At 35.2% G+C, this 23,606-nt stretch overlaps 2 protein-coding genes across 2 annotated transcripts; one reads left to right on the forward strand and one right to left on the reverse strand.

Moving 5' to 3' along the window:
- Positions 1-1,780: 1,780 nt before the first annotated feature.
- On the reverse strand, positions 1,781-2,752 carry LOC125816100 (uncharacterized). The gene is made up of 3 exons (XM_049495695.1): positions 2,691-2,752; positions 2,355-2,433; positions 1,781-2,011 (listed from the first exon to the last, which is right to left on the reverse strand). The coding sequence occupies exons 1-3, from the start codon at positions 2,750-2,752 to the stop codon at positions 1,826-1,828; spliced, it is 327 nt and encodes a 108-aa protein (XP_049351652.1). The 3' UTR covers positions 1,781-1,825.
- Positions 2,753-6,368: 3,616 nt separating this feature from the next.
- Positions 6,369-9,738, forward strand: LOC125815867 (uncharacterized). The gene is made up of 3 exons (XM_049495429.1): positions 6,369-6,891; positions 7,117-7,317; positions 9,168-9,738. Exons 1-3 carry the CDS (start codon positions 6,409-6,411, stop codon positions 9,456-9,458), a joined length of 975 nt encoding a protein of 324 aa, XP_049351386.1. The 5' UTR covers positions 6,369-6,408; the 3' UTR covers positions 9,459-9,738.
- The last annotated feature ends 13,868 nt before the right edge of the window (positions 9,739-23,606 follow it).

Here is a 23,606-nt window from a genome sequence, read left to right on the forward strand (position 1 = left end):
TTAATATTTTATTTTGCATGAATACTTAGTGTTGAATAAACTTTAAGCAAGAACTCAATTACTCATCTTGGATCAAATTGGATTAATAGCTTTGTATTGATCTACGTACGAGCCTTCTATTTGATTTATACTAGTGTTTTAAAAGGTGGGGCGTAAGGCGAGACATTTTATGCAGTATGGGGTGAGACGTAAGCTCTATGGATCTACGGGGCGTAGTGTATATTCAATTTTATAATTTTATTACTAAGCAAATAGGCAAAAGTAAAACTTTCAATTATTTTACAAATAAATTTTAATAACTAACCTATCTATATAGATAAAAATAGTATGATTTTTATTTGAGAAAGGTATTAATAATCAAAAATGAAGAAAAAAGTATTTCAATTACTATTTGAGAAATATCATTACACCAATAAAAAAAATATGATTTAAAGCAAAAAAATGTGTCCAGGACGTACGTTTTCACGCTTGAAGCTTACACCTCGAATTCTATGACTCGCCCTATGGATCTACGTTTTCAATTTGCGTCCCGGAGCATTTTTGGTACGCCTCACTCAAAACTCACCCCAAAAAACGTTTTGAAAACACTGATTTATACTAAACTTCTTCAAGTTTTTATCATTCTCATCTAAAAGTGTATGCTTTTTTTTAGATTTGTCTGCTTCTGCATTCAAACACGTATGTTTGAATTTTTAGTCAATTTTTTAAAATGCGTTCAATCATGTATATGATTGAGCGCAAACATATATAAAAAATCAAGATGATGCTAAATGAGTTTGTTTATATTTGCTATTGATGTGAAAAATTAATGTTTGAGGTTTGTTCCTTATGATACGTGAAACTTATATTTCAAACTTGAACTTGTTTGGAGCATATTTGGGTATTGTAATTTGAAGGATACAATTATTATATTTTGGAAAATTAAAAATTTCATACGCACATGATTGAATTTTGATCAATTTTAACATCACAATCATACATGAGATCTCTTTTAGACACACACGACTGAAATTCTAATCAATATTAACATGTGCTTTAGCAATGTAAAACTGAAAGTCTGAAACCAATGAATACATGAAAAGAATAAAAGGGGTGTTAGGTTTGTTAAATTTATTGTTGTTTTGACAAATTAATAATTGAAGTTTGTTCTTTATAATATATGAAACTTTTTTTTTTTAATTTGAGCTTATTTTGAGTAGCTTTGATTATTGAATTGTTGAAATTTGAAGAACAAAATAAATTAAGACACATAATTGAGATTTAAGACAATTTTAAATGTACATCAGATGTGAATTTTCAATTTTATTAGCAAAAGGTGTTTAATAACACGATTTTAAATTTTAATAGAGATGAGGTGTTTAATAGGTCACACCTTGAGATGAAATGTTTAAATTAAAAATCGTGTCAATTTTAGGTGTCTTCGTATATATTAAGTTTGAAAATAACTATTTCATCTATGTCATTTTACTTGATCCTTATACTAAAAATATATTTTTCTTTTTACTTATTAACAAATCAAGAGATTTATTATTTTTCTTTCCATATTACTCTTATCATTAGATACTTTTATAAAATAGTAGTCAGACTTAATTTTTCAAAAATATAATTAATAAGAATAATTTACTAAAAACAAATTCTAAACAAATACTCTTCTAGTAGGAGTGTTAAGTCAACACAGGCCAAATAAAACAGGAAAAAGTACATCAATATTAATCCAACCCTACAATTCCTCTTGATAGTGAAATTTGAAATTTTGATCAATTACAACACAAAATTAATGGTGATCAATATAATAATCAACATGATCATCATAAATTCTTGATGGCTAGGTTTGTTTTTTATTTTCATGAATAAGTTGCTTAATCCTATTTCTTCTCTTCTGCATAAATATATGTAGAGATTTTTTGAGTGATAATCCATAAGGCCTATGCAAATGAAATTGAAAAGATGATGTAATTTCCAAGTTTGATGATTTCATTCCTCCTCTTGCAAGCCATAAGATGGCTAAGGCCTACACTTCACAAAATCCAACAACTTTATTAGAACAAAAGAAAATATTTTCCAATATAAAACAGTGATCAAAATTAAGGTAAGAAATATTTACTTTGGAAATTAAGCTAATAAAAAATCAATAAAGTTTGATGATAAATAACCTTTTGAATAATTTAGACTAATTTTTTTCGTTTATTTTTGTTAACATTATTGGATACCAAAAGAAGAAGAAAAAAAATACTTCATGTTATTTATTTTCAATTGATCAATATTGTGAAGCTGTAGTTTAAAAATGTAAAATTTCTTTAAAATGAAAATAGCAATGATAAAATTAACATTAATATATAAAAAAAAAAAATTACCTGGAGTTCAGATGTATCATATACCCCAACTTGTGCATGGTGAAAAATTGTGATCTGCTTAATTGTTGATGAACACGTCCTGCATAACAATTCGCACATATAGCCACATAGTTATATTAAACCAAAATCATATTATTATCAATCGGCCAATACTAAGAATTTAATTCGATAAAAAATTTGTTGATGGAATTCACATATTTTACTAGCTAGTAGATAAAATAGTCGATATGTACACAAACTAGTCACACTATATATTGTAACAATAAAAATAAAATAAAATACGATGATATGAGAGATAATATATAACAAATTTTAAGATGGAATTAGGAGACTTACATAGAATGATCATGAGGCAATGGAGGGGAAAGTTGATGGACAAGTTTGGAATTCTTCTTCATGTCTATATATAATAATAATAATAATATTTCTTCACTTTTTAATAACTCTTAGTTTTTCAATTGCTTATAAATTGAATTGTATAAGTTACACCAAGAAAATTAAACAAAGTAGAAAAAGCCTAGTATAGAATAATAGTACTATTTAAAAGGATATTATTAGGTTTAGAATCCATGAAAATTTTGCTACTATCAAAGTCAAGAAACATCACTATATAAAATAAAAATATATGTCATGTGAAAACATGTTGTCCACATGCCTAATTACCCTGCCTACCTAACTTACTCTCACACGTTTAAATAAACTAAATTATGTCATTATGACTTCAGTTTCAAATCTCAATTTTAAAAAAATATAAAACTTGACTCATGATAAATTTATATTTTGTAAAAAAAAATGTTTATTATTTAAATTTGCAAAAAAATAATAAAAAATTCATGCTCGATGTGAAGAGATTATATTGTTTGTACTATATGTGGAATAATTATATTAAAAAATAAGTATTTGTTGCTATTATTGACTGGTGAATATTTGTAGAATTTTGTGTGTTTGAAAGTTATTGTAATATCATGTAACCACAAATATTTATTTATAAAATAAACATGGAGTACTATGTGATTTATTTATGTTGCACCTTACAATATTTCGATATCTTAGTTTGTTATTATGTAAGGTTGTATAAAAGTTGAGGGTTTTTTGATAGTTTTCATAAATTCTAAACCTTTAATATATGTTTATGAGAAGAAAAAAAAAAACTATAAAAGTAAAATTGCATATCCAAACAAATTTTCAATTACAAATCAACACGATTTCAAATTGCTTGTTTTCATAATTTTAAATATTCAATAAATTCAATACTAAAACCCTATAAAACCAAAATCATTTAAATTGTGGACCTGTCTCTAATTATAGTTAAAAATAAATCTCTATTATAAATTATTATTAATTAGTAAACCTTATATCCTTAAAAAGGATAACAATCCCCTCAACATCCTACAAAATGATCACCTTTTGAGTTTTGTCATTATTAGTATAACATTTAACTACTTATACAAATTCCACAATCCCTAAACTTAATAAAGATCAATAATTATAAAAACAAACTTTATTTTCTCATCAACTTGAGACAAATGATTCCCTTAACAGAAATGGAAAGTTGTTCCTTTTTAGTTGATTTTATTCTTTTGATGTACCGTTCTTCACATCTTATAGATTAATTAACTAATTAGGACACATAATTACTTGCCAAAAACAGACATAAAGTCACATTTAACAAAAAGTTATCAATTGTATTAATGATAAAGAATAAAATGATTTACTTGAAAAGGATTAGGCATTATTTCATCACATCCATATATCATTTCACCCTTCCCCAAACATTCAGTACCTCTATGGTACCATGACTGACCTATGAGGAGTATGAAAGAGCAATTCGACATGATCTTCGAAAGAAGCAAAAGAGCCAAGGAGCATCCTTGAATCCTGATCAAGCCTGAAGATTGCGCATTCGATCATCGAGCGGCGCATGTACACTCTTTCTTTTTATCCCACCTGATGATTCAACAAATTTTTTTCAAGCAATCACAGTAGTGGAGTCACGATTTTTATTAAGGAGCTCAAAATATATACATAGGAAGAGATATATAAAATAATTTAATGAATAAAACCCTCAACCCTACCTAGCTCTGCCTCCGCTAACACCCTAGTAATATTTCTTGGACAAACTTGAGTTGTCATGAGGTTCAACTAGTGTTAAAATACTTTCCTATTATGGAAAGCTAGTTGTTTGGTACACCAAGAATTTATGGGTTTGTTAGGGCTTTCATTTTACAAAGAGAAAAACGAATTGAATTCTTTCACTTTCACTTTGATGTGGACAAATTAAATGTACCTAATTAAATGTTTATCTTAGGCACTTTACTTGGTAACTAACTATACCTTTAGGTATCTTGCTGTCATGAAATAATAGGAGGCGTATCAATTATATTATCCTTAAAAATATTTCATCGATTTAGAAGAAAAATTTACTTCATATAAATAAACATCTCATCATCAATATCAGATTGTTATTGGCAATTAAAAATAAGTAAATGCTAATGAATAATGAAGGGTATATATATATATGTTACATACGCTTTGAATTAATTGGAATGTTTGATATGATTTGCACTAATTGATTCAAATTTAAGCTAATTCAAAATGATGGTTGGCCATTAACGCTATTCACAAGATATATCACTATCATATATTACAAATTATGATGACGATAAATCAGATGACACAAAAAGCTATATAGAAACGTAATATTGTTATATGATTTGACAATTGACCTGAAAAACTAAACTAAAATAAAGCATAAAAATTTTAACAAAATTTTTTAATGACTACATTATTGATGCTATTATGCTCGCGAAACATGTGTCGACACATATCACATGGTACACTTTTTAATTTAAGCAGAGGATGTAAGAAAGAGCATGTGTGTCTAAGATTACCAAACAAAAGTTATGTGAAACTCTTTTGTGATGTCAACTACTCTTACAAACCAATCTTTAAGTTGGCCATACAAAAACCACCAAATTGTTGATGGGCTATGTTTGAGTTTCCCTTTTTAGAAATAACATTGATATATTTGAAAAACATGCATTTTAAACATGTTGTATATGCTAAGAAATTTCTGGTTGCCAACTTTAATTCAATTCAACTTATTTTCAGTTTGTTTTTTAGTAACATTTAAAGTTTTCGACCTTGATGATAAAGTTTAATTTAGGGTTATATATAATTTGTTGGAAATCTATATGTACAACGGAAGCATATCATAATCTTACTACTTACATGAATAATAGATAACCAATAACGCTTATGCTAAAACACATAATTATGCTAGAACACATATCAACAATTGCCTTGTCGTTGTCACTTGCTCGATTTGAATAGAAATTTTTTATTTTCTTTGAGCCTTTTTTTTCCTTTGTGTAAAGGCATTGGTCTTGTATTCTGAAAAGGCACGTGTCTTTCCCGAGCACATACCCATTGGCAATAAATGTTGGGGGCTTTTTCAGAGAAATTATTCCATACGCGATCAGATAATGTGAGAAAATTAAATTCCTTAAGAACATATAGTGAATTAATTATGAGGTCTCGGAATCTCATTTTCTACTTGTATATTACAATTTACAGAAATTATTTATACATAAATATTATTTGCGTTTTTTTAGTTTACAGATTATGTTTTAGTTTCTGATTCCGAACACAACATGTAACAACTTTTAATGAGATGTAATGTTTATAGCTATTTCAAGAATTCAGAAGAAATTCATATGTCCACCTTATTATTAATTATTTTTGGTTTGTGAACATGCATTTGCTGAAGATCATTAAGAGAAGAAGAAAGAAATTAGTTCATGAAAATTAACTTAATTAATTTGATATTTCTAAAGCATATAATAGGGACGTTAAGATTGGACCAAATTTGTTAAGTCTGAGAGGAATTAAAGGTTAAATGTGCAATATTCAATAATAAGTGAACTGCAGTTCACAATCAAAACTGCATTTTCCAAGAAAAAAAAATTAAAACGAAGGAAAAATTTGGCGGGAAAATGTGGAAGCAACTTTGAAGTTGAGACCCAAAGGTTCAAAATTTTCGAAGAGAGAAAAAATGGCGGAATTTGAAGACGAAGAATTCCTATCTCAGGTCGCCGCAGCAGAGGCAGAAGCCCTTTCCACCGCCGCCAAGCTTCGCCGGATCTCTGCCGCCGTCGCCACCACCACGCCAAAGTTCAACGTCAACACCAATAACAATACCAGTGTGGAAGAAGGAGCTTATCTAGCGGTTCTGAAAGGGAACAAAAGTGTTTTATTCCAACAAAAAGGATCGACAAATGCCTTTTCTACCCCAATTAACAACAACTACAAAGCAAATAGCAGCAATAACTGGTCTAGTTCCGATGCTGGTGATTCGTGCTTTAAGTGCGGGAAATCAGGGCATTGGGCTCGCGATTGCGATACTAATCCACCGACTGATGATTCCGTGAGCTTTCCTGAGAAGATATGTGCGTGTGGAATGGGTAGTTGCCTTGTACTCACTGCCAATACTGAGAAGAATCGCGGTCGTAAGTTCTACAAATGCCCTATCAGACAGGTACTACCACTTCAACATAATGTACAATTCTTTCATTCTTCTAGATTTGTATTGGAACTTAATTTTCTAGGTGAAAAAGGGAAAATAGTGTCTATCAATCAACATATTTGCCTGTTCTAACCTATAAGCTTTCTGGTATGCTATTGTGAGTGCTAAAATTTGAGTATCCGGACTTCCAGTACTGTGTAAATTTCTATTCTAATCCAGATCTGAATACTTTCTCAGGAGAATGGTGGTTGTGGATTCTTTGAGTGGTGTGACCAACCTCCGGTTACTGATTCTCTGACCACCCGAGGCTCGAGTTACACTGTTAGCTCCACCTTCCCGGAACTTTCATGTCCATGTGGTTCTGGGACATGCCTAGTTCTGACAGCCAAAACAGGAAAAAATATTGGTCAGCAGTTCTACCGATGCCCATCGAATCTGGTTTAGTATCACCTCCCTTTTCTGTTTTACTAGGTCTCTACATATCTTAATGAGATTAAATGTCTAACTACTTGAAATGCTTCACAATGCATAGATATGTACCTGTGCAACATAGGCTCTTTTGATTGCACAAAAACCTTTTATCATCCAGATCAGTTGATATGTTACCCTTAATTTCCTGCTTTATATAATGTCCTGATAATGACACAAAATCAGAATTCAGAAAGTAGTTCTAGGAGCTCATTGCTGTCTAGAATCAATCGGGGTGAATAAACTGATCAAGTCCTTTGAGGGATGCTTGGTTTGAAGGAAAAGAAAAGAGTAAAGTTGTTTAGAGCAAAATGAAGAAGGCTCAAGTGGTCACTTGCAAGTTTTTGGCAGGTTAGGTGAACAGTGTTGTACTCAGGTGGTATTGGATAAATATTGTAAACAAATTTGTACCACCCAGATGGTAATTGGACATATATTGTAAACTAATTGTATTCAGTTGGTAATGAATAGAGTAATGTCAAACAACACAAATCTTCAATAGTAGATTAGGGTGCGAGGATTGACAACTAGGTATCTTAGGTGAAAACTTGACTTTGATTTTTTCCATTCAAATATAATGCTTTTGTCTGCAGTAGGGCTCGAAGCCCCATGATTTGCGCCTAAACCACATATCACGTGTTGCGTTCTTTCCACCAGCCCTCGTAAATTCTTGGTTATTAAACAGAATCACACCTGAACTTGTGACTGCACATAGTCTTTTGCCTTTGCCTTTGAATAGAGGTTATATCAAGAAACTGATGATTGATGGTACTGTAGAATAGCTTGATCTCATCCGGTGTTTTCAAGCTTAAGAAAGCTCTAAGGTTTGTTGGAACTTTAAGCGCAAATTGCAAATAAGGCACCAAGGGAGAAATTTTTTTTACAAATATATATTTTTAGTCCAAGACTAATAATTCTAAGCATGAATGACAAATAAATTGAATTTTTTTAAACGATAAGGTGAAATATCAATGTTTAGTGTTGTATCTTCAGAAGAGGCTCAACTGGCAAGGAAAAGCATGCCTTAGAACCTTGATGGCAACACTGAAGCGTACATTAAGCAAAGCGAAGTGCTCAACACATTTTGAGCATCGCTTCAGGGCTTAAGTGCGCCTTGACAACACTGATCTCATCTGGAGTTCCATGAGAACTCAATATGAGTATGACTGGTTGAACTGTTGAAGTTCTAATTTCTTAATCATATTTAAGAAAATGGACCTACAAGGAGATAGTAACTCATTTCTTAACCAACGTGAGTCACTTTTAACACCCCATGCACTCCAGAAATTGTTCAACTTGAGTGCGGATAACATAAGAGGAGGCCAAACATTAGTAAACACAACAATAGGGATGGGCTTGACTCTTATACTATGTCAAGAAAATAGACCTTAGCTTAACTTAATCTAGAAAGCTAGTTCATGACGTGAAGGATTGATCAAAGCTATCTAAAGGAGAGCACAATCCACTTTCTCAACTACTGTGGGACACCCTAACAAACATGTTGTATATACATCATGGATCATGACCAATTTCGGCAGTGATTTCAATAACTGAAAAATGAGGTATCCAAAGATGTCGTGCATTGTGCTCTAGAACATGTGCATACAACAATCTAAGTGTTCAATTTCAGTTCCCAGTCTTTACCAACAAGTTTATTTGCTGCAGATTCATAAAAAAAAAATGTCTGCGGCAAGGTTACTGTTTCTATTTTTCTTTTGTTTTTTTTCTTTCTTTTCTTTTCTGTGGTATCAAAGGAAGGCAGCCCAAATACAATGTATTCATTATGTTTATGTCTGCTAATATGTTGTTACTGTTCTTAGGGAGGTTGTGGGTTCTTCAAATGGTGTAATGACAACACGACCAATGCTAGCTTCTCAAATTCATCTAACAGCTCTCAGACTTACCCAAAAATGGATGGGTCAACCAACAAAATCAACAATTCAGTCACTTCCTGTTTCAAATGTGGCAATGCTGGGCACTGGGCTAAAGATTGTCCACAGTCGTCTTCTCAACGCTCTGCTGCTGATGGAGGAGTACAGTATTCCAATTCAAGCACTTGTTTTAAGTGTGGTAAGCCTGGTCACTGGGCCAAGGACTGTTCATCCAACTGATTCCAGAGCAGTGATTGTGCGAAGTGGATTCCCTCGTGGTTTGATGACATCTGAGCACTGCTATAATTTTGATGTAAATATTGCCACCCCAACCTTCTAGGAAAAGATGTTTTGTTTTCTTTGAATACTGAATCAGCTTCAAGTTGCAGTTAATGAGTATATGTGATCTTGGATTTTGCTGATGTTTCAAATGCTGACCTCCATGTTAGATATGACACTATGTAACAGCTTTCTTCATTGTTTTGCTGTTTAGTGATGGTTTAATAATCCCATCTCCTCTAAATCTTCCAATTTTCCACCTTTGGGACATGAATATGTTTAACTTTGCTATAAAAAAAAAAAATTCCTTTAAAATAAGTGGTAACAAAGGAAATAAAGCTTCCTGAGGACTCACTTTTTGTTTTTTCGTATGTCAAGCATGCTTAACTTTGATATATTTTGTAAAGCTCCCTAAGGATTATATACAGTTGGTTGCTCAGTCAGGTTTTACTCAGGCTGATTCTGGCATCCAGCCATCTCTCTAAGAATGTCAAAAAGAGCCCAAATAAAGGTAACTCGCTCATAATTTTATAGGTTGAATTCAAAATAATTTAGGGGAAACTTACATAAATATACTATATGGAGAAAATATTTATCATTTATAACAATAACATTTTTTTCTTCACTTGACCACTTTTAATACATTTATAATACAATTTTAATACATATTACAGTATATATTGTATACATAATTCACTTTTAATACATATTGCAGATTTATCATAGTATTGATATTTGTTGCTATAAATGGTAATAAATGAAAAGGAGCGCTAAAATCAGTAATTAATTATTAAAAAGTTTCCATTCAAGTAATTTGCTTTTTTAAGACTCTTTATTTGCATACTCATTTTTTTTTTTAAAAAAATTGAACCCAATTCAATCTCTAATTTTAACTTGTTTTAAGACTCTTTATTTGCATTGGTGTAATGTATGTTCTAATATATGAATTACTATCTATTTTATATCTTTTACTAGGATTTATTTATCTATTTGTAATTTTTTAAAATTTATTTTCTTGAGTTGAAATTCAAATTATAGTTATAAAAGATAAATAATACTAATATATTTAAATTATTGAGATTAAGCGTGTGATGATCCAACTTGATATTTTTAGTTCATTTGAGCCCAAAGTAAATTTAGATTTCTCATGACCTAACCCAATTTCTATTTTCCAATTTAACACAACCCTCGCATTTGAGTGCTCCATCATCTCAGGCTGGTTATGGTGCTACCTTACGGGGCTGTTAACTGTATTCAAAGTAGCATAATTGCATATAGTAAACATAAATATGAAGCAAGCCATTAGCATATCTTGGAGTAATTGACTTTCAATTAAAAATACCCTTCACCGTCTTGCTTGCTTCTGGAAAGCTGTCATAGGGAGCCTAGCTTTGTTGCTGAAGGCTCTTGCTATTTTGCTATTTCCTGGAAGGATGTTAGCTGTTGATTATATATCAATAGAAATACTATGGGCAAGTATGAAGTGAACTTTCAATTGCTGTCCAAAATGCCTCAAGAAACTCAAATCAGGGGAATCAGAAGCATATCATTGGATGAATTGACTGAATATAATTAAAAAGAAAAATTGATGAAAACAAATTCAGAATAACATTCAATGTGCTGGTAAACTTTTGATATCACAATTTCCAACAGTTTTTTCTAGTTCAATTTTCTCTCATATGCTAATTGTCTGTCGAATTTGTCTTTGATAAAAAAATAAAATATAACAACTAATTCAAGAAGAAAAAAGCATCAAAAGACATGTCTGAAAGAGTAGAAATCAAGCATCGATCTCAAGTCCATGATATTAGTAAATCTTCTCTTGTGAGCAAATCCATATAGGATATGTCATCTCTTGCCAGCAGTTCCCTAAAGGATATTTCTTCGGGTTGCGGCAACACTTGATTCTGATGATTTTGTAAGCTAATCTGCTGCAAAGAGTTCTCAAATGTATAGTTTCCTACTTGGCTGCAGGGCTGTTGCTGCACCATTTGTCCTGCTGATAAGTTCCCAAACTGATCAATTGCTTCTTGGCTGACGGGCCATTGCTGCATCATTTGTCCAGCTGATGAGTTCCCAAACAGATCATTTCCTACTTGGCTGATGGGCAATTCTAGCACCCTTTGTCCGGCTGATGAGTTCCCAAACTGACCATTTCCTACTTGGCTGATGGGCAATTTCTGTACCCTTTGTCCTTCTGATGAATTCCCAAGCTGATAATTTCCTACTTGGCTCCAGGGCCATTGCTGCACCATTTGTCCTGCTGATGAGTTTCCAAACTGATAGTTTCCTACTTGGCTGCAGGACCATTGCTGCACCATTTGTCCTTCTGATGACAAACTGTGCTGAGTACTAAGGGGCTGCATTCCATATAGGTCATATGTCAGGGTGGAGATGTCTTCACCCTCCATTAGCAATCCCAAATGAGAAAAGTCTGAAGTTGCAGACTCTGGCGTTCTCTGCATGTTCTGATAGTTCCCTACTTGGCTGTAGGGTGATTGCAGCAGCCTTTGTTCTTCTGACGATAAGCCCTGATCAGTACTAAGCAAGTCTTGGTCATTTAGTAATTCTTCACCGGTCAATGATGAGGTATTTTCATTCCCCTTTAGTAAATTCATTGAAGAGAAATTACGTGGCGCAGACACTGATGTCCTCTGCATGTTCTGCTCATAGTTCGGACTGAATCTTGATGGACCAATAATCCTGGATGGATGAACTATTATTCTTCGCTTATGATGACTTGGCCTGACACTCATTTCCTTCATACCATTACTAAGTAAATAATTAGGACTCACTTGGTTCATGTTTTGGAACTGCAAATTTTGGCCACTAGAATGATCATTGCTTGTTCCCAAAAAATTGGCCATTTCTTCTGATCTGGAATTCAGACTTCTCTCAGAGATACTTATACCTTTATTTCCTCTTTGAGCACAATAATCTGCAATACTCATAATGTTGTTGTTCTCTTTACGAGTCATATTCCCTTCTCGCGCAGCATCCAAGGTGCTCTCGCAAACTCTTGTATGTGCAAGCCTTTGTGCTGTTCCTCCCAAGTCCTTCGCAAACTCCAATGGACTAATCGCATAGTCAATGTTCCTCTCATGAACCTAACAGTAGAAAGAACGAAAGAATTATCAAAATTTCTTCTTTGTCACTATATAATAAGCTTAGTAGTAGTAATATTTTAGCTTCCAACTGACAATTCTTCCAAAGAAACATTATGTGATGAGTTAAGGCATGTTTGGTAAGCTGCAAACATTTTTTCTTTGACTGTTTTTTTTTTTAAAATAAAATAAATCTAAACTGTATAAGATTAAGAAAAATATGGTTGTAAAAGAATTTACTAACTATTTACACATAACCAAATTCTTAATCATAAATGATGTAAGTATTGTCAAATACTTGAAAGAAAATACGTTGAAGCGTACCCAAGAGACAATATAAGGTTGTGTAAATTAAGTTTTTTTGGTTACCACCCAGTTTCTGGTGCTGGTATATCCGAATTTGGACCATGTGAAGCCATATAAAGGAGAAGTACTTTGAAATTCTATTCATCCCACCACAATTCTCAATGGTAACGGAAAGTAAGTGAAAGTAGAGTGTATGCGATCACTTACAAGAGCAAGCTGAATCCCATTCGTCTCCTGTTGTATTGGTTGAACCAATAAAGATTCCTTTGTCGATTCATCATAAGGATTCCAGGTATTGCGCTCTTCCTCTAAATTATCAATTATAATTTTAGCATTTACAGCACCTCCACCTATATACGTTCATAATGAATTAGGAGGTAAAAAAAAAATACAGAATTAACATAGTAAATAAAATGAAAAAAACAAAACACTTACCTTTGGATTGTCTAGTATTCAACATTGAGCTATTGGGAGAGTATGCTCTTCCTTCCTCAATAGTTTTTGCTTCCAGCTAAAAAATAACAATGTAAAAAAGAGAGAACTGATAATTGTATGTACATCATTCAAAAACTAAACTATATATTGGCAATTTGCTGTGGCAGTTTCACCTATAAATATTTAATTCTCTCCCGTATAATTTTTCATTTACATAGTGGATTTCTCATCTCTTCCTTTGAATGTAAGTTAATTGATCAAACCACATTAACTTTCTGTTCTCCTTCTCTATTTTCTCTATTATGGTCTCATTTATTGTTATACAATGTTTACTTTATTACTTTCCACATGATAACTAATTATCAAGCTACCTGAAAGAGTATGAAGATGGCATAGAGTAGCTCTGTTGTTGTGGCCCATGAAGAGCCCCATGGTGTCCATGCCTTCAAAGTCCAACATGCCCAAAGCTTACTTGGGCTAAGATGGGTTGAGTCAAGATAGGCTAAATGACGGGTCATAACCCAACCCGCCCAATTTGACTTAGCTTTTATTGTTTCCTTTTAACCAAATCCACAACAAGTCTTCATAAATACTATAGATTCTCAAGGTTGGGTTGAGTCGGGGTTAAAGGCTTGAGTCAGGGTCGGATCAAGGTGCAATTATCTATCAAAGTTGAGTCGAGAATTATGACTAGAGTCAGAGTCGGGATAAGGGTAGAGTCCCAAGTTTGGGTTAGGGTTGAGTATGAGGTCGAGTCTTGGGTCAAGGTCAGGGTTGAATCCTAAATTGAGGTTCAGAGTCAGGTCTTCAGCTATAGGAATGGGGATTGAATCCTATGTCAAGGTCCTAGGTTGGATCCTTGTTCTAGGTAGTCAGATAAAGGAACGAGGGTTAAATCCTAAGTCAAGGTCCTAGGTTGGATCCTTGTTCTAGGTCTAGATTTGGGGTTTAGATCTCTAGTCAAACCAAGGTTCAAATTCTACTTCAGGGTTGGGGGTGGGGGTCCTAACATTTGATTAGTTGTTGGGTCCTGAGTTAGGGGTTGAGGATTTGGGTCTCGGGACTAAGTCAAGGTGAGGTCTCCAGTCGAGGGGTGGGGTCTCGAGTCGAAATCGGGTCGGGGGTTGAATCTTGGGTCTTAACTTAGGGTCAGGATTAGAATCGTGTCCTAGTCGGAGTTAGGGTTAGGATCGGGTCTTAGAGTTAGGGGTCGAGTCGGTTGAAGATCGTGTCTCGAGTTAGGGTATGGCTAGGAGTCAAGTCTCAGGTCGAGGTCATGCAGGGTGTCAGGTCTCGGGTCGAATCCCAAGTGTTGGTTAGGGTCAAGGTCAGGTACTCAGTTAAGGTTTGCATCAGATCTCGAGTCGAGGTCATGGTAGGGTTGGAGATTGAGTCTCAAGTTTTGGTCAAGGTTGAGGTCGGGGTGAGAGGTAAAAAAAATTAAAACGAAAAATAACACACCCATTCAATGCCAAAATGTCCCATGTCTTACTTGGTCAGACCAATCCAACCGATAAATTGACACCTATGAATCTTGGCAATGTGTCCTACTATACTTAGTTTGAGGCAAAATAATTGGATATGCAAAAAAGTTCCACATTAGAAGTCGAGACAAGTAGGAAAGACTTTCTACTAGGGATTAGGGGTCCCTTTGTAGGCACAACCTTTGGCAGGTCAAAAGTAAGACTAATTAGACTCGATTTTTGACCAAGTCAAAAAGTCCCCACATGAGCACGAACCAACTTGACAGAGTAACAAATATAAAATTTAGATGTCACGTTTTCTAAATCAAAGGTTCAATCCAATAGTCTATCACCTAAATTAGGGGGGGGGGGGGGGAAACTTCTCCCTTTCATGTAAAACCCTTGTCGCTTCGCTTAGTTGATTTTTTATATTTCATAAGAGCATGAGAATCGGGAATTATTTTTTGATTGTGAGTTGTAAGAGATCTGAAATGTGAATCGCATACAACATTAAACAAGGAATTTAAAGAAAAATATACCTGTTGAGCAGAGGAAGCAACAATATTAGCAACAACTTTTTCGGTTTCTTTTGTCTTTCTCTTCCGAAAATAAACAATTGTCTCCTTTGCTTGGTTCTTTGACATAGACATTACATCTGATCGAAAAATTAGTGTTTCTATTGCTAGTTTTGGTTCTTACCTTTCAGTTAAACAAGACGATGCAAGTCCTTTATGTTAGAATAGAATAGGAAAACACAATCCTACACAAACTAGGAATAGTTTATAGTCTCCTATTTGGTAAGGAATTGTATTATATAGTGTCTATAAATACGGTTCTCTATGTAATTATTAGAACAACAATTCAATAATATTCTTTTCCTATATTTCTCACATGGTATCAGAGCAATTGTGAGAGAAAAAAAATTAAAAAATCGCACAGTTCTTTTTTTTCTTTTTCCGGTAACCTAGTGGTTGTCCAGGTATTTAATATTTTCCGTCACTGTTTTCCAAAAAAAACTAACACCACCACTAGCTGAGGAACTTTCCGGCGAGCAAACCCCAATCATCCCCGCCGAAAACCAGTGATATACACGCCGTCACGCGTCGCCGGAAGAATTTCTCCGGCGAGTTGACATATCCACGCGTCGGCGCGTGAGACCTGTTCCGGCTAGTTTTTCGACCAATTTTTTTTTCATTACGATCGCCTCTCCATTTTGAGGCAGACTGTATATTTATTTTCTTATTCCGACCAGTTTCGGGCAGTCAAACCTAATTTCTGGCGACTGCAACTTTTTTTTTTTCCCAGATTCTGACCAGGACCAGCCTTATTTTTTTTAATTCTTTTTCCTCTCTCTAAATTCATAATATGTCTTTAGGGATTGATATTTTTGGCTCCAAGAATATAGGTAGTTCAAATGCTATGATCACTTCAGAACCATTAATGGGAAGCTCAAACTATTTAGCCTGGGCTTCCTCGGTTGAGTTATGGTGCAAGGGGCAAGGCGTTCATGATCACTTAACCAACAATACTTGTGTGGTAGATGAAAAGGCAAAGGCTAGTGAGACAGATAATAACGTCAAAGCACAATGGGAGAAGGTTGATGCTCAATTATGTAGTCTCCTATGGCGATCTATCGATTCCAAGTTGATGCCCTTGTTTCGCTCATCCCAAACATGTTATTCAGTTTGGGAAAAGGCTCGTGCTTTATATACTAATGATATATCTCGATTCTATGATGTGATATCTAGAATGACTAGCTTAAAGAAACAAGAATCTGATATGTCTACTTACTTGGGTCATGTACAATCAGTTATGGAGGAATTTGACACGTTGATGTCAATCACTAAAAATGTGGACAAATAACAAGAACACAGACAGACGTTGTTTCTAGTTCTTACACTTGCTGGGCTCTCTACTGACCATGATTCAGTGCGTGATCAGATTTTAGCTAGTCCTACAATTCCTACAGTTGATGAATTATTCTCTCGTCTACTTCGTATTGCCGCGCCTCCCAGCCACAAAGTAGTTTCATCACCGACCTTTGATTTCTCTCCTCTCGCATCTCAAACTATAGAAAAACGAGTATATCAATCTATGGAGAATCGACGAGGAGGAGGTCGTCTTGGAAAACCTCGATCCAAGTGTAGTTATTGTCATAAGTCTGGACACACTCGTGACATATGTCATAATTTGCATGGTCCACCACCCAGTTATGATCCTGCTACTCTAAAGGAATATAATGAGTTCTTTCGTAATCGTGCAAGTAAGCATACATCTTCACAAGAAGCATTTGTTACTCCGCCTGATCGACCATCCCATAATGCTCATATTGCTCAATCAGAATATGATGAGTTCCTTCAATATCGAGCAAGTAAGCAAATGTCTCCACAAGTAGCTTCGGTTGTTTAACATGATGTTGTTGCGGGTAATTCTTTTGCTTGTGTTTCACAGTCTAATACTCATGGATCATGGGTCATGGACTCGGGCGCTTCTGATCATGTTTCTGGTAACAAATCACTTCTGTCAGATATTGTTTATTCACAATCTCTTCCTGCTATTACTTTGGCCAATGGGATACAAACAAAACCAAAAGGGGTTGGAAAAGCCACACCCTTATCTTCTGTCACTCTAGACTCTATTCTTTATGTCCCTGGTTCCCCTTTTAATCTAGCATCTGTTAGTCGTTTGACACGTGCCCTACATTGTGGCATAACCTTTTTTGATGATTTTTTTCTCATGCAGGATCGCAGTACGGGACAGACGATTGGCACAGGACATGAATCACAAGGCCTTTACTATCTTACCTCTTCAAATTCCTTCAGAGCATGCTCTGTTACAGATCCTCCGGACCTCATTCACAAATGTTTGGGACATCTGAGTCTATCTAAACTGCAACAGATGGTGCCTAGTTTATTTAGTTTGTCCAAATTAGATTGTGAGTCGTGTCAACTTGGGAAACACACTCGTGCCACATTTTCACGTGGTACTGAGGGTCGTTCAGAGTCTATTCTTTCATTAGTTCATTCTGATGTTTGGGGTCCTAGTAAAGTCAGTTCCACCTTAGGATTTCGTTATTTTGTTAGTTTCATTGATGATTATTCGAGATGTACTTGGGTTTTCTTAATGAAAGATCGTTCTGAGTTATTTTCTATATTCAAAAGTTTCTTTGCTGAAATAAAAAATCAGTTTGGTGTTTCTATTTGTAGTTTTTGTAGTGATAATGCCTTAGAATACTTATCATCCCAGTTTCAGGAGTTTATGTCTCACCAAGGAATTATTCACCAAACATCTTGTCCATACACTCCTCAACAAAATGGTGTAGCGGAAAGAAAGAATAGGCATCTCATTGAGACTGCTCGCACTCTCCTCATTGAATCCCATGTTCTGTTGCGTTTTTGGGGTGATGCAGTCTTTCATCTTGCTATTTAATTAATAGAATGCCCTCATCTTCTATTTGAATCAGGTTCCACATTCCATACTATATCCACAGTTACATCTCTATTATATCCCTCCTCGTGTATTTGGGAGCACATGTTTTGTTCATAACTTAGCCCAGGAAAAGATAAATTAGCCCCTCGTTCTCTTAAATGTGTCTTTCTTGGTTACTCTCGAGTTCAAAAAGGGTATCGTTGCTATTCACATGATCTCCGCCGATATTTTATGTCTACCGATGTAACATTCTTTGAATCTCAACCTTACTACACATCTTCTGATCATCTTGATATCTCTGAGGTCTTACCCATACCTCAGGTCTTACCTGTACCGATTTTGAGGGACCTACGGTATCTTCTCCATCTCCAGTTACAGTGCCACCACTCCTAACTTATCATCGACGTCCTCGTCCAGCAATAGTCTCAAATGATTCATGTCATGCGCCGGACCCTGCTCCTACTGTGGCCTTGCCCCCTGCTAGCCAATCGATTGCACTTCATAAAGATATACGATCTACTCGAAATACTAATCCCCATTATACATTCTTGAGTTATCATCGTTTATCTTCACCCCATCATGCCTTTGTATCATCTTTGTCCTCTATTTCCATCTTAAGACTACAGGAGAAGCACTTTCTCATTCTGGATGGAGGCAGGCTATGATTGATGAGATGTCTGCTTTACATTCGAGTGGTACTTGGAGCTTGTCTCCCTTTCTACAGGTAAGTCTACTGTTGGTTGTCGTTGGGTTTATGCAGTCAAAATTGGTCCAGATGGTCAAGTCAATCGGCTTAAGGCTCGCTTATTGCTAAAGGGTATACTTAGATATTTGGGCTAGATTATAGTGACACTTTCGCTCCTGTGGCCAAAATAGCATCAGTCCGTCTTTTTCTATCTATGGCGGCCGTTCGTCATTGGCCTCTTCATCAGTTGGACATTAAGAATGCTTTTTGCATGGTGATCTTGAGGAAGAAGTCTATATGGAGCAACCACCTGGTTTTGTTGCTCAGGGGAGTCTAGAAGCCTTGTATGTCGATTGCGTCGGTCACTATATGGTCTAAAACAGTCTCCTCGAGCTTGGTTTGGAAAGTTCAGCACAGTAATTCAGAAGTTTGGCATGACTCGTAGTGGCGCTGATCACTCTGTGTTTTATCGGCATTCAGCACCAAATCTGTGTATTTATTTGGTTGTTTACGTTGATGATATCGTTATCACTGGCAATGATCAAGTTGGTATCGCTAATTTGAAGCAGTATCTCTTTCAGCATTTCCAAACTAAAGACCTTGGCAGATTGAAGTATTTTCTTGGTATTGAGGTTGCTCAGTCTAGATCAGGTATTGTTATTTCTCAACGCAAGTATGCTTTAGACATTCTTGAGGAGACAGGAATGATGGGATGTAAACCCATTGACACTCTTATGGATCCGAATGTTAAACTCCTTCCAGGACAGGAGGAGCAACTCAGTAATCCTGAAAGGTATAGACGGTTGGTTGGAAAGTTGAATTACCTCACTGTGACTAGACCGGACATCTCTTTTCCTGTGAGTGTTGTAAGTCAGTTTATGACTTCTCCTTGTGATAGTCATTGGGATGCAGTTGTTCGTATTCTGCGATATATAAAGTCAACTCCTGGTAAAGGACTACTCTTCGAGGATCAAGGCCATGAGCATATCACCGAATATACAGACGCTGATTGGGCAGGATCACTCTTTGATAGACGTTCTACATCCGGATATTGTGTCTTAGTTGGAGGTAATTTGGTGTCATGGAAGAGTAAGAAACAAAGTGTGGTTGCTCGATCCAGTGCAGAAACAGAATATCGAGCAATGGCTGTAGCAACTTGTGAGCTAGTTTGGATCAAACAGTTGCTTGGAGAACTGAAGTTTGGAGAAACCGGTCATATGGAACTTGTGTGTGATAATCAAGCTGCCCTTCATATCGCATCAAATCCAGTGTTTCATGAGAGGACTAAACACATTGAGATTGATTGTCACTTTGTAAGAGAAAAAATACTCTCAGGAGATATTGTTACCAAATTTGTGAAGTCAAATGATCAACTTGCAGATATCTTCACCAAGTCTCTTACCGGACCTCGTATTAATTACATTTGTAACAAGCTAGGTACATATAATTTGTATGCACCAACTTGAGGGGGAGTGTTAGAATAGAATAGGAAAACACAATCCTAAACAAACTAGGAATAGTTTATAGTCTCCTATTTGGTAAGGAATTGTATTATATAGTGTCTATAAATAGGGTTCTCTATGTAATTATTAGAACAACAATTCAATAATATTCTTTTCCTATATTTCTCACACTTTATATAGATGGAGAAATGTTACTTCTTGACTTCTATATTCCAGCTAAACTTTGGGGAAATTGAGATATGAATAAATTGGTTACAAATAAATCGCAACCGACAAGAATCATAAATAATTAGGACTCACTTGGTTCATGTTTTGGAATTGCAAATTTTGGCCACTAGAATGATCATTGCTTGTTCCCAAAAAATTGGCCATTTCTTCTGATCTGGAATTCAGACTTCTCTCAGAGATACTTATAGCTTTATTTCCTCTTTGAGCACAATAATCTGCAATACTCATAATGTTGTTGTTCTCTTTACGAGTCATATTTCCTTCTCGCGCAGCATCCAAGGTTCTCTAACGAACTCTTGTATGTGCAGGCCTTTGTGATGTTCCTCCCAAGTCCTTCGCAAACTCCAATGGACTAATCGCATAGTCAATGTTCCTCTTATGAACCTAACAGTAGAAAGAACGAAAGAATTATCAAAATTTCTTCTTTGTCACTATATAATAAGCTTAGTAGTAGTAATATTTTAGCTTCCAACTGACAATTCTTCAAAAGAAACATTATGTGATAAGTTAAGGCATGTCTGGTAAGCTGCAAACATTTTTTCTTTGAATGTTTTTTTTTAAAAAATAAAAAATCTAAACTGTATAAGATTAAGAAAAATATGGTTTTAAAAGAATTTACTAACTATTTACACATAACCAAATTCTTAATTTTATAATAGCATATATGATATAAGTATTGTCAAATACTTGAAAGAAAATACGTTGAAGGCGTACCCAAGAGACAATATAAGGTTGTGTAAATTAAGTTTTTCTTGGTTACCACCCAGTTTCTGGTACTGGTATATCCGAATATGGACCATGTGAAGCCATATAAAGGAGAAGTACTTTGAAATTCTATTCATCCCACCACAAATCTCAATGGTAACGGAAAGCAAGTGATAGTAGAGTGTATGCAATCACTTACAAGAGCAAGCTGGATCCCATTTGTCTCTTGTTGTGTTGGTTGAACCAATAAAGATTCCTTTGTCGATTCATCATAAGGATTCCAGGTATTGCGCTCTTCCTCTAAATTATCACTTATAATTTTAGCATTTACAGCACCTCCACCTATATACGTACATAATTAATTAGGATGTAAAAAATACAGAATTAACATAGTAAATAAAATGGAAAAAAAAAAAAACACTTACCTTTGGATTGTCTAGTATTCAACATTGAGCTATTAGGAGAGTATGCTCTTCCTTCCTCAATAGTTTTTGCTTCCTGCTAAAAAATAACAATGTAAAAAAGAGATAACTGATAATTGTATGTACATCATTCAAAAACTAAACTATATATTGGCAATTTGCTGTGGCGGCTTCACCCATAAATATTTAATTTCTCCCATATGATTTTTCATTTACATAGTGGATTTCTCGTCTCTTCCTTTGAATGTAACATTAACATTTTGTTCTCCTTCTCTATTTTACTCTATTATTGTCTCATTTATTGTTATACAACGTTACTTTATTACTTTCTGCATGATAACTAATTATCAAGCTACCTGAAAGAGTATGAAGATGGCAGAGAGTAGCTCTTTTGTTGTGGCCCATGAAGAGCCCCATGGTATCCACACCTTCAAAGTCTAACCCTACCCAAAGCTAACTTGGGCTAAGATGGGTTGAGTCAAGATAGGCTAAATGACGGGTCATAACCCAACCCACCCAATTTGACTTAGCTTTTATTATTTCCTTTTAACCAAATCCACGACAAGTCTTCATAAATATTACATATTCTTAAGGTTGGGTTGAGTCAGGGTTAAAGTCTTGAGTCAGGGTCGAATCAAGGTGCAATTATCTATCAAGGTTGAGTTGGGGATTAGGTCTAGAGTAAGAGTTGGGATAATGGTAGAGTCTCAAGTTTGGGTTAGGGTTGAGTATGAGGTCGAGCCTCGAGTCAATGTCGGGGCTGAATCATAAATTAAGAATCAGAGTCAAGTCTTGAGTCAAATATAGGAATAAGGGTTGAATCTTATGTCAAGGTCCTAGGTTGGATCCTTGCTCTAGGTCTGGATTCGGGATTTAGATCTCTAGTTAATCTGAGGTTCAAATTCTACGTCAGGGTTGGGGTGAGGTCCTAACTTTTGTTCAGTGGTCGGTTCCTGAGTTAGGGCTTGAGGGTTTGGGTCTCGAGACTAGTTAAGTCAATGTGAGGTCTCCAGTCGAGGGGTGGGGTCTTGAGTCGACATCGGGTCAGGATTAGGATCGTGTCCTAGTCCAGGTTAGGGTTAGGGTCAGGTCTTAGAATTATGGGTCAAGTCGGGTCGAAGATCATGTCTTCAGTTAGGGTATGGCTAGGAGTTGAGTATTAGGTAAAGGTCATGCAGGGCGTCAAGTCTTGGGTTGAATCCCAAGTTTTGGTTAGGGTCAAGGTCAGGTACTCAGTCAAGGTTTGCATCAGCTCTTGAGTCGAGGTCAAGGGTTAGGTCTTAGGTCATGGTAGGGCTGGAGGTTGAGTCTCAAGTTTTGGTCAAGGTTGAGGTCGGGGTCAAGGGTAAAAAAAATTAAAACAAAAAATTACACATCCACTCAATGCCAAAATGTCCCATGTCTTACTTGGTCAGACCAATCCAACCGATAATTTGACACCTATGAATCTTGGCAATGTGTCCTACTATACTTAGTTTGAGGCAAAATAATTGGGAATATGCAAAAAGTTCCACATTAGAAGTCGAGACAAGTAGGAAAGACTTTCTACTAGGGATTAGGGCTCCCTTTGTAGGCACAACCTTTGACAGGTCAGAAGTAAGACTAATTAGACTCGATTTTTTACTGAGTCAAAAAGTCCCCACAAGAACACGAACCAACTTGACAGAGTAACAAATATAAAATTTAGATGTCACGTTTTCTAAATCAAAAGTGCAATCCAATAGTCTATCGCCTAAATTAGGGAAAAAAATAAATTTCCCCCTTTCATGTATAACCCTTGCCGCTCCGCTTCGTTGATTTTTTATATTTCATAGGAGCATGAGAATCGGGAATTTATTTTTTGATTGTGAGTTGTAAGAGATCTGAAAT

The sequence above is a fragment of the Solanum verrucosum genome, unplaced genomic scaffold (assembly GCF_900185275.1).
Source record: "Solanum verrucosum unplaced genomic scaffold, falcon-dt-bn FXZP01000261.1, whole genome shotgun sequence".
In the NCBI taxonomy this organism is placed as follows: Eukaryota; Viridiplantae; Streptophyta; class Magnoliopsida; order Solanales; family Solanaceae; genus Solanum; species Solanum verrucosum.

Bases quoted from the DNA above. Each gene is read 5' to 3' on its own strand.
- LOC125816100 (XM_049495695.1), bottom strand. From the start codon at position 2,752: ATGAAGAAGAATTCCAAACTTGTCCATCAACTTTCCCCTCCATTGCCT. The intron at 2,434-2,690 runs GTAAGTCTCCTA...ATTGTTATGCAG, and splicing joins TTGCCTCATGATCATTCTAT to GACGTGTTCATCAACAATTA. The intron at 2,012-2,354 runs GTAATTTTTTTT...TGTGAAGTGTAG, and splicing joins ATGATACATCTGAACTCCAG to GCCTTAGCCATCTTATGGCT.
- LOC125815867 (XM_049495429.1), top strand. From the start codon at position 6,409: ATGGCGGAATTTGAAGACGAAGAATTCCTATCTCAGGTCGCCGCAGCA. The intron at 6,892-7,116 runs GTACTACCACTT...ATACTTTCTCAG, and splicing joins ACAAATGCCCTATCAGACAG to GAGAATGGTGGTTGTGGATT. The intron at 7,318-9,167 runs GTTTAGTATCAC...TACTGTTCTTAG, and splicing joins ACCGATGCCCATCGAATCTG to GGAGGTTGTGGGTTCTTCAA.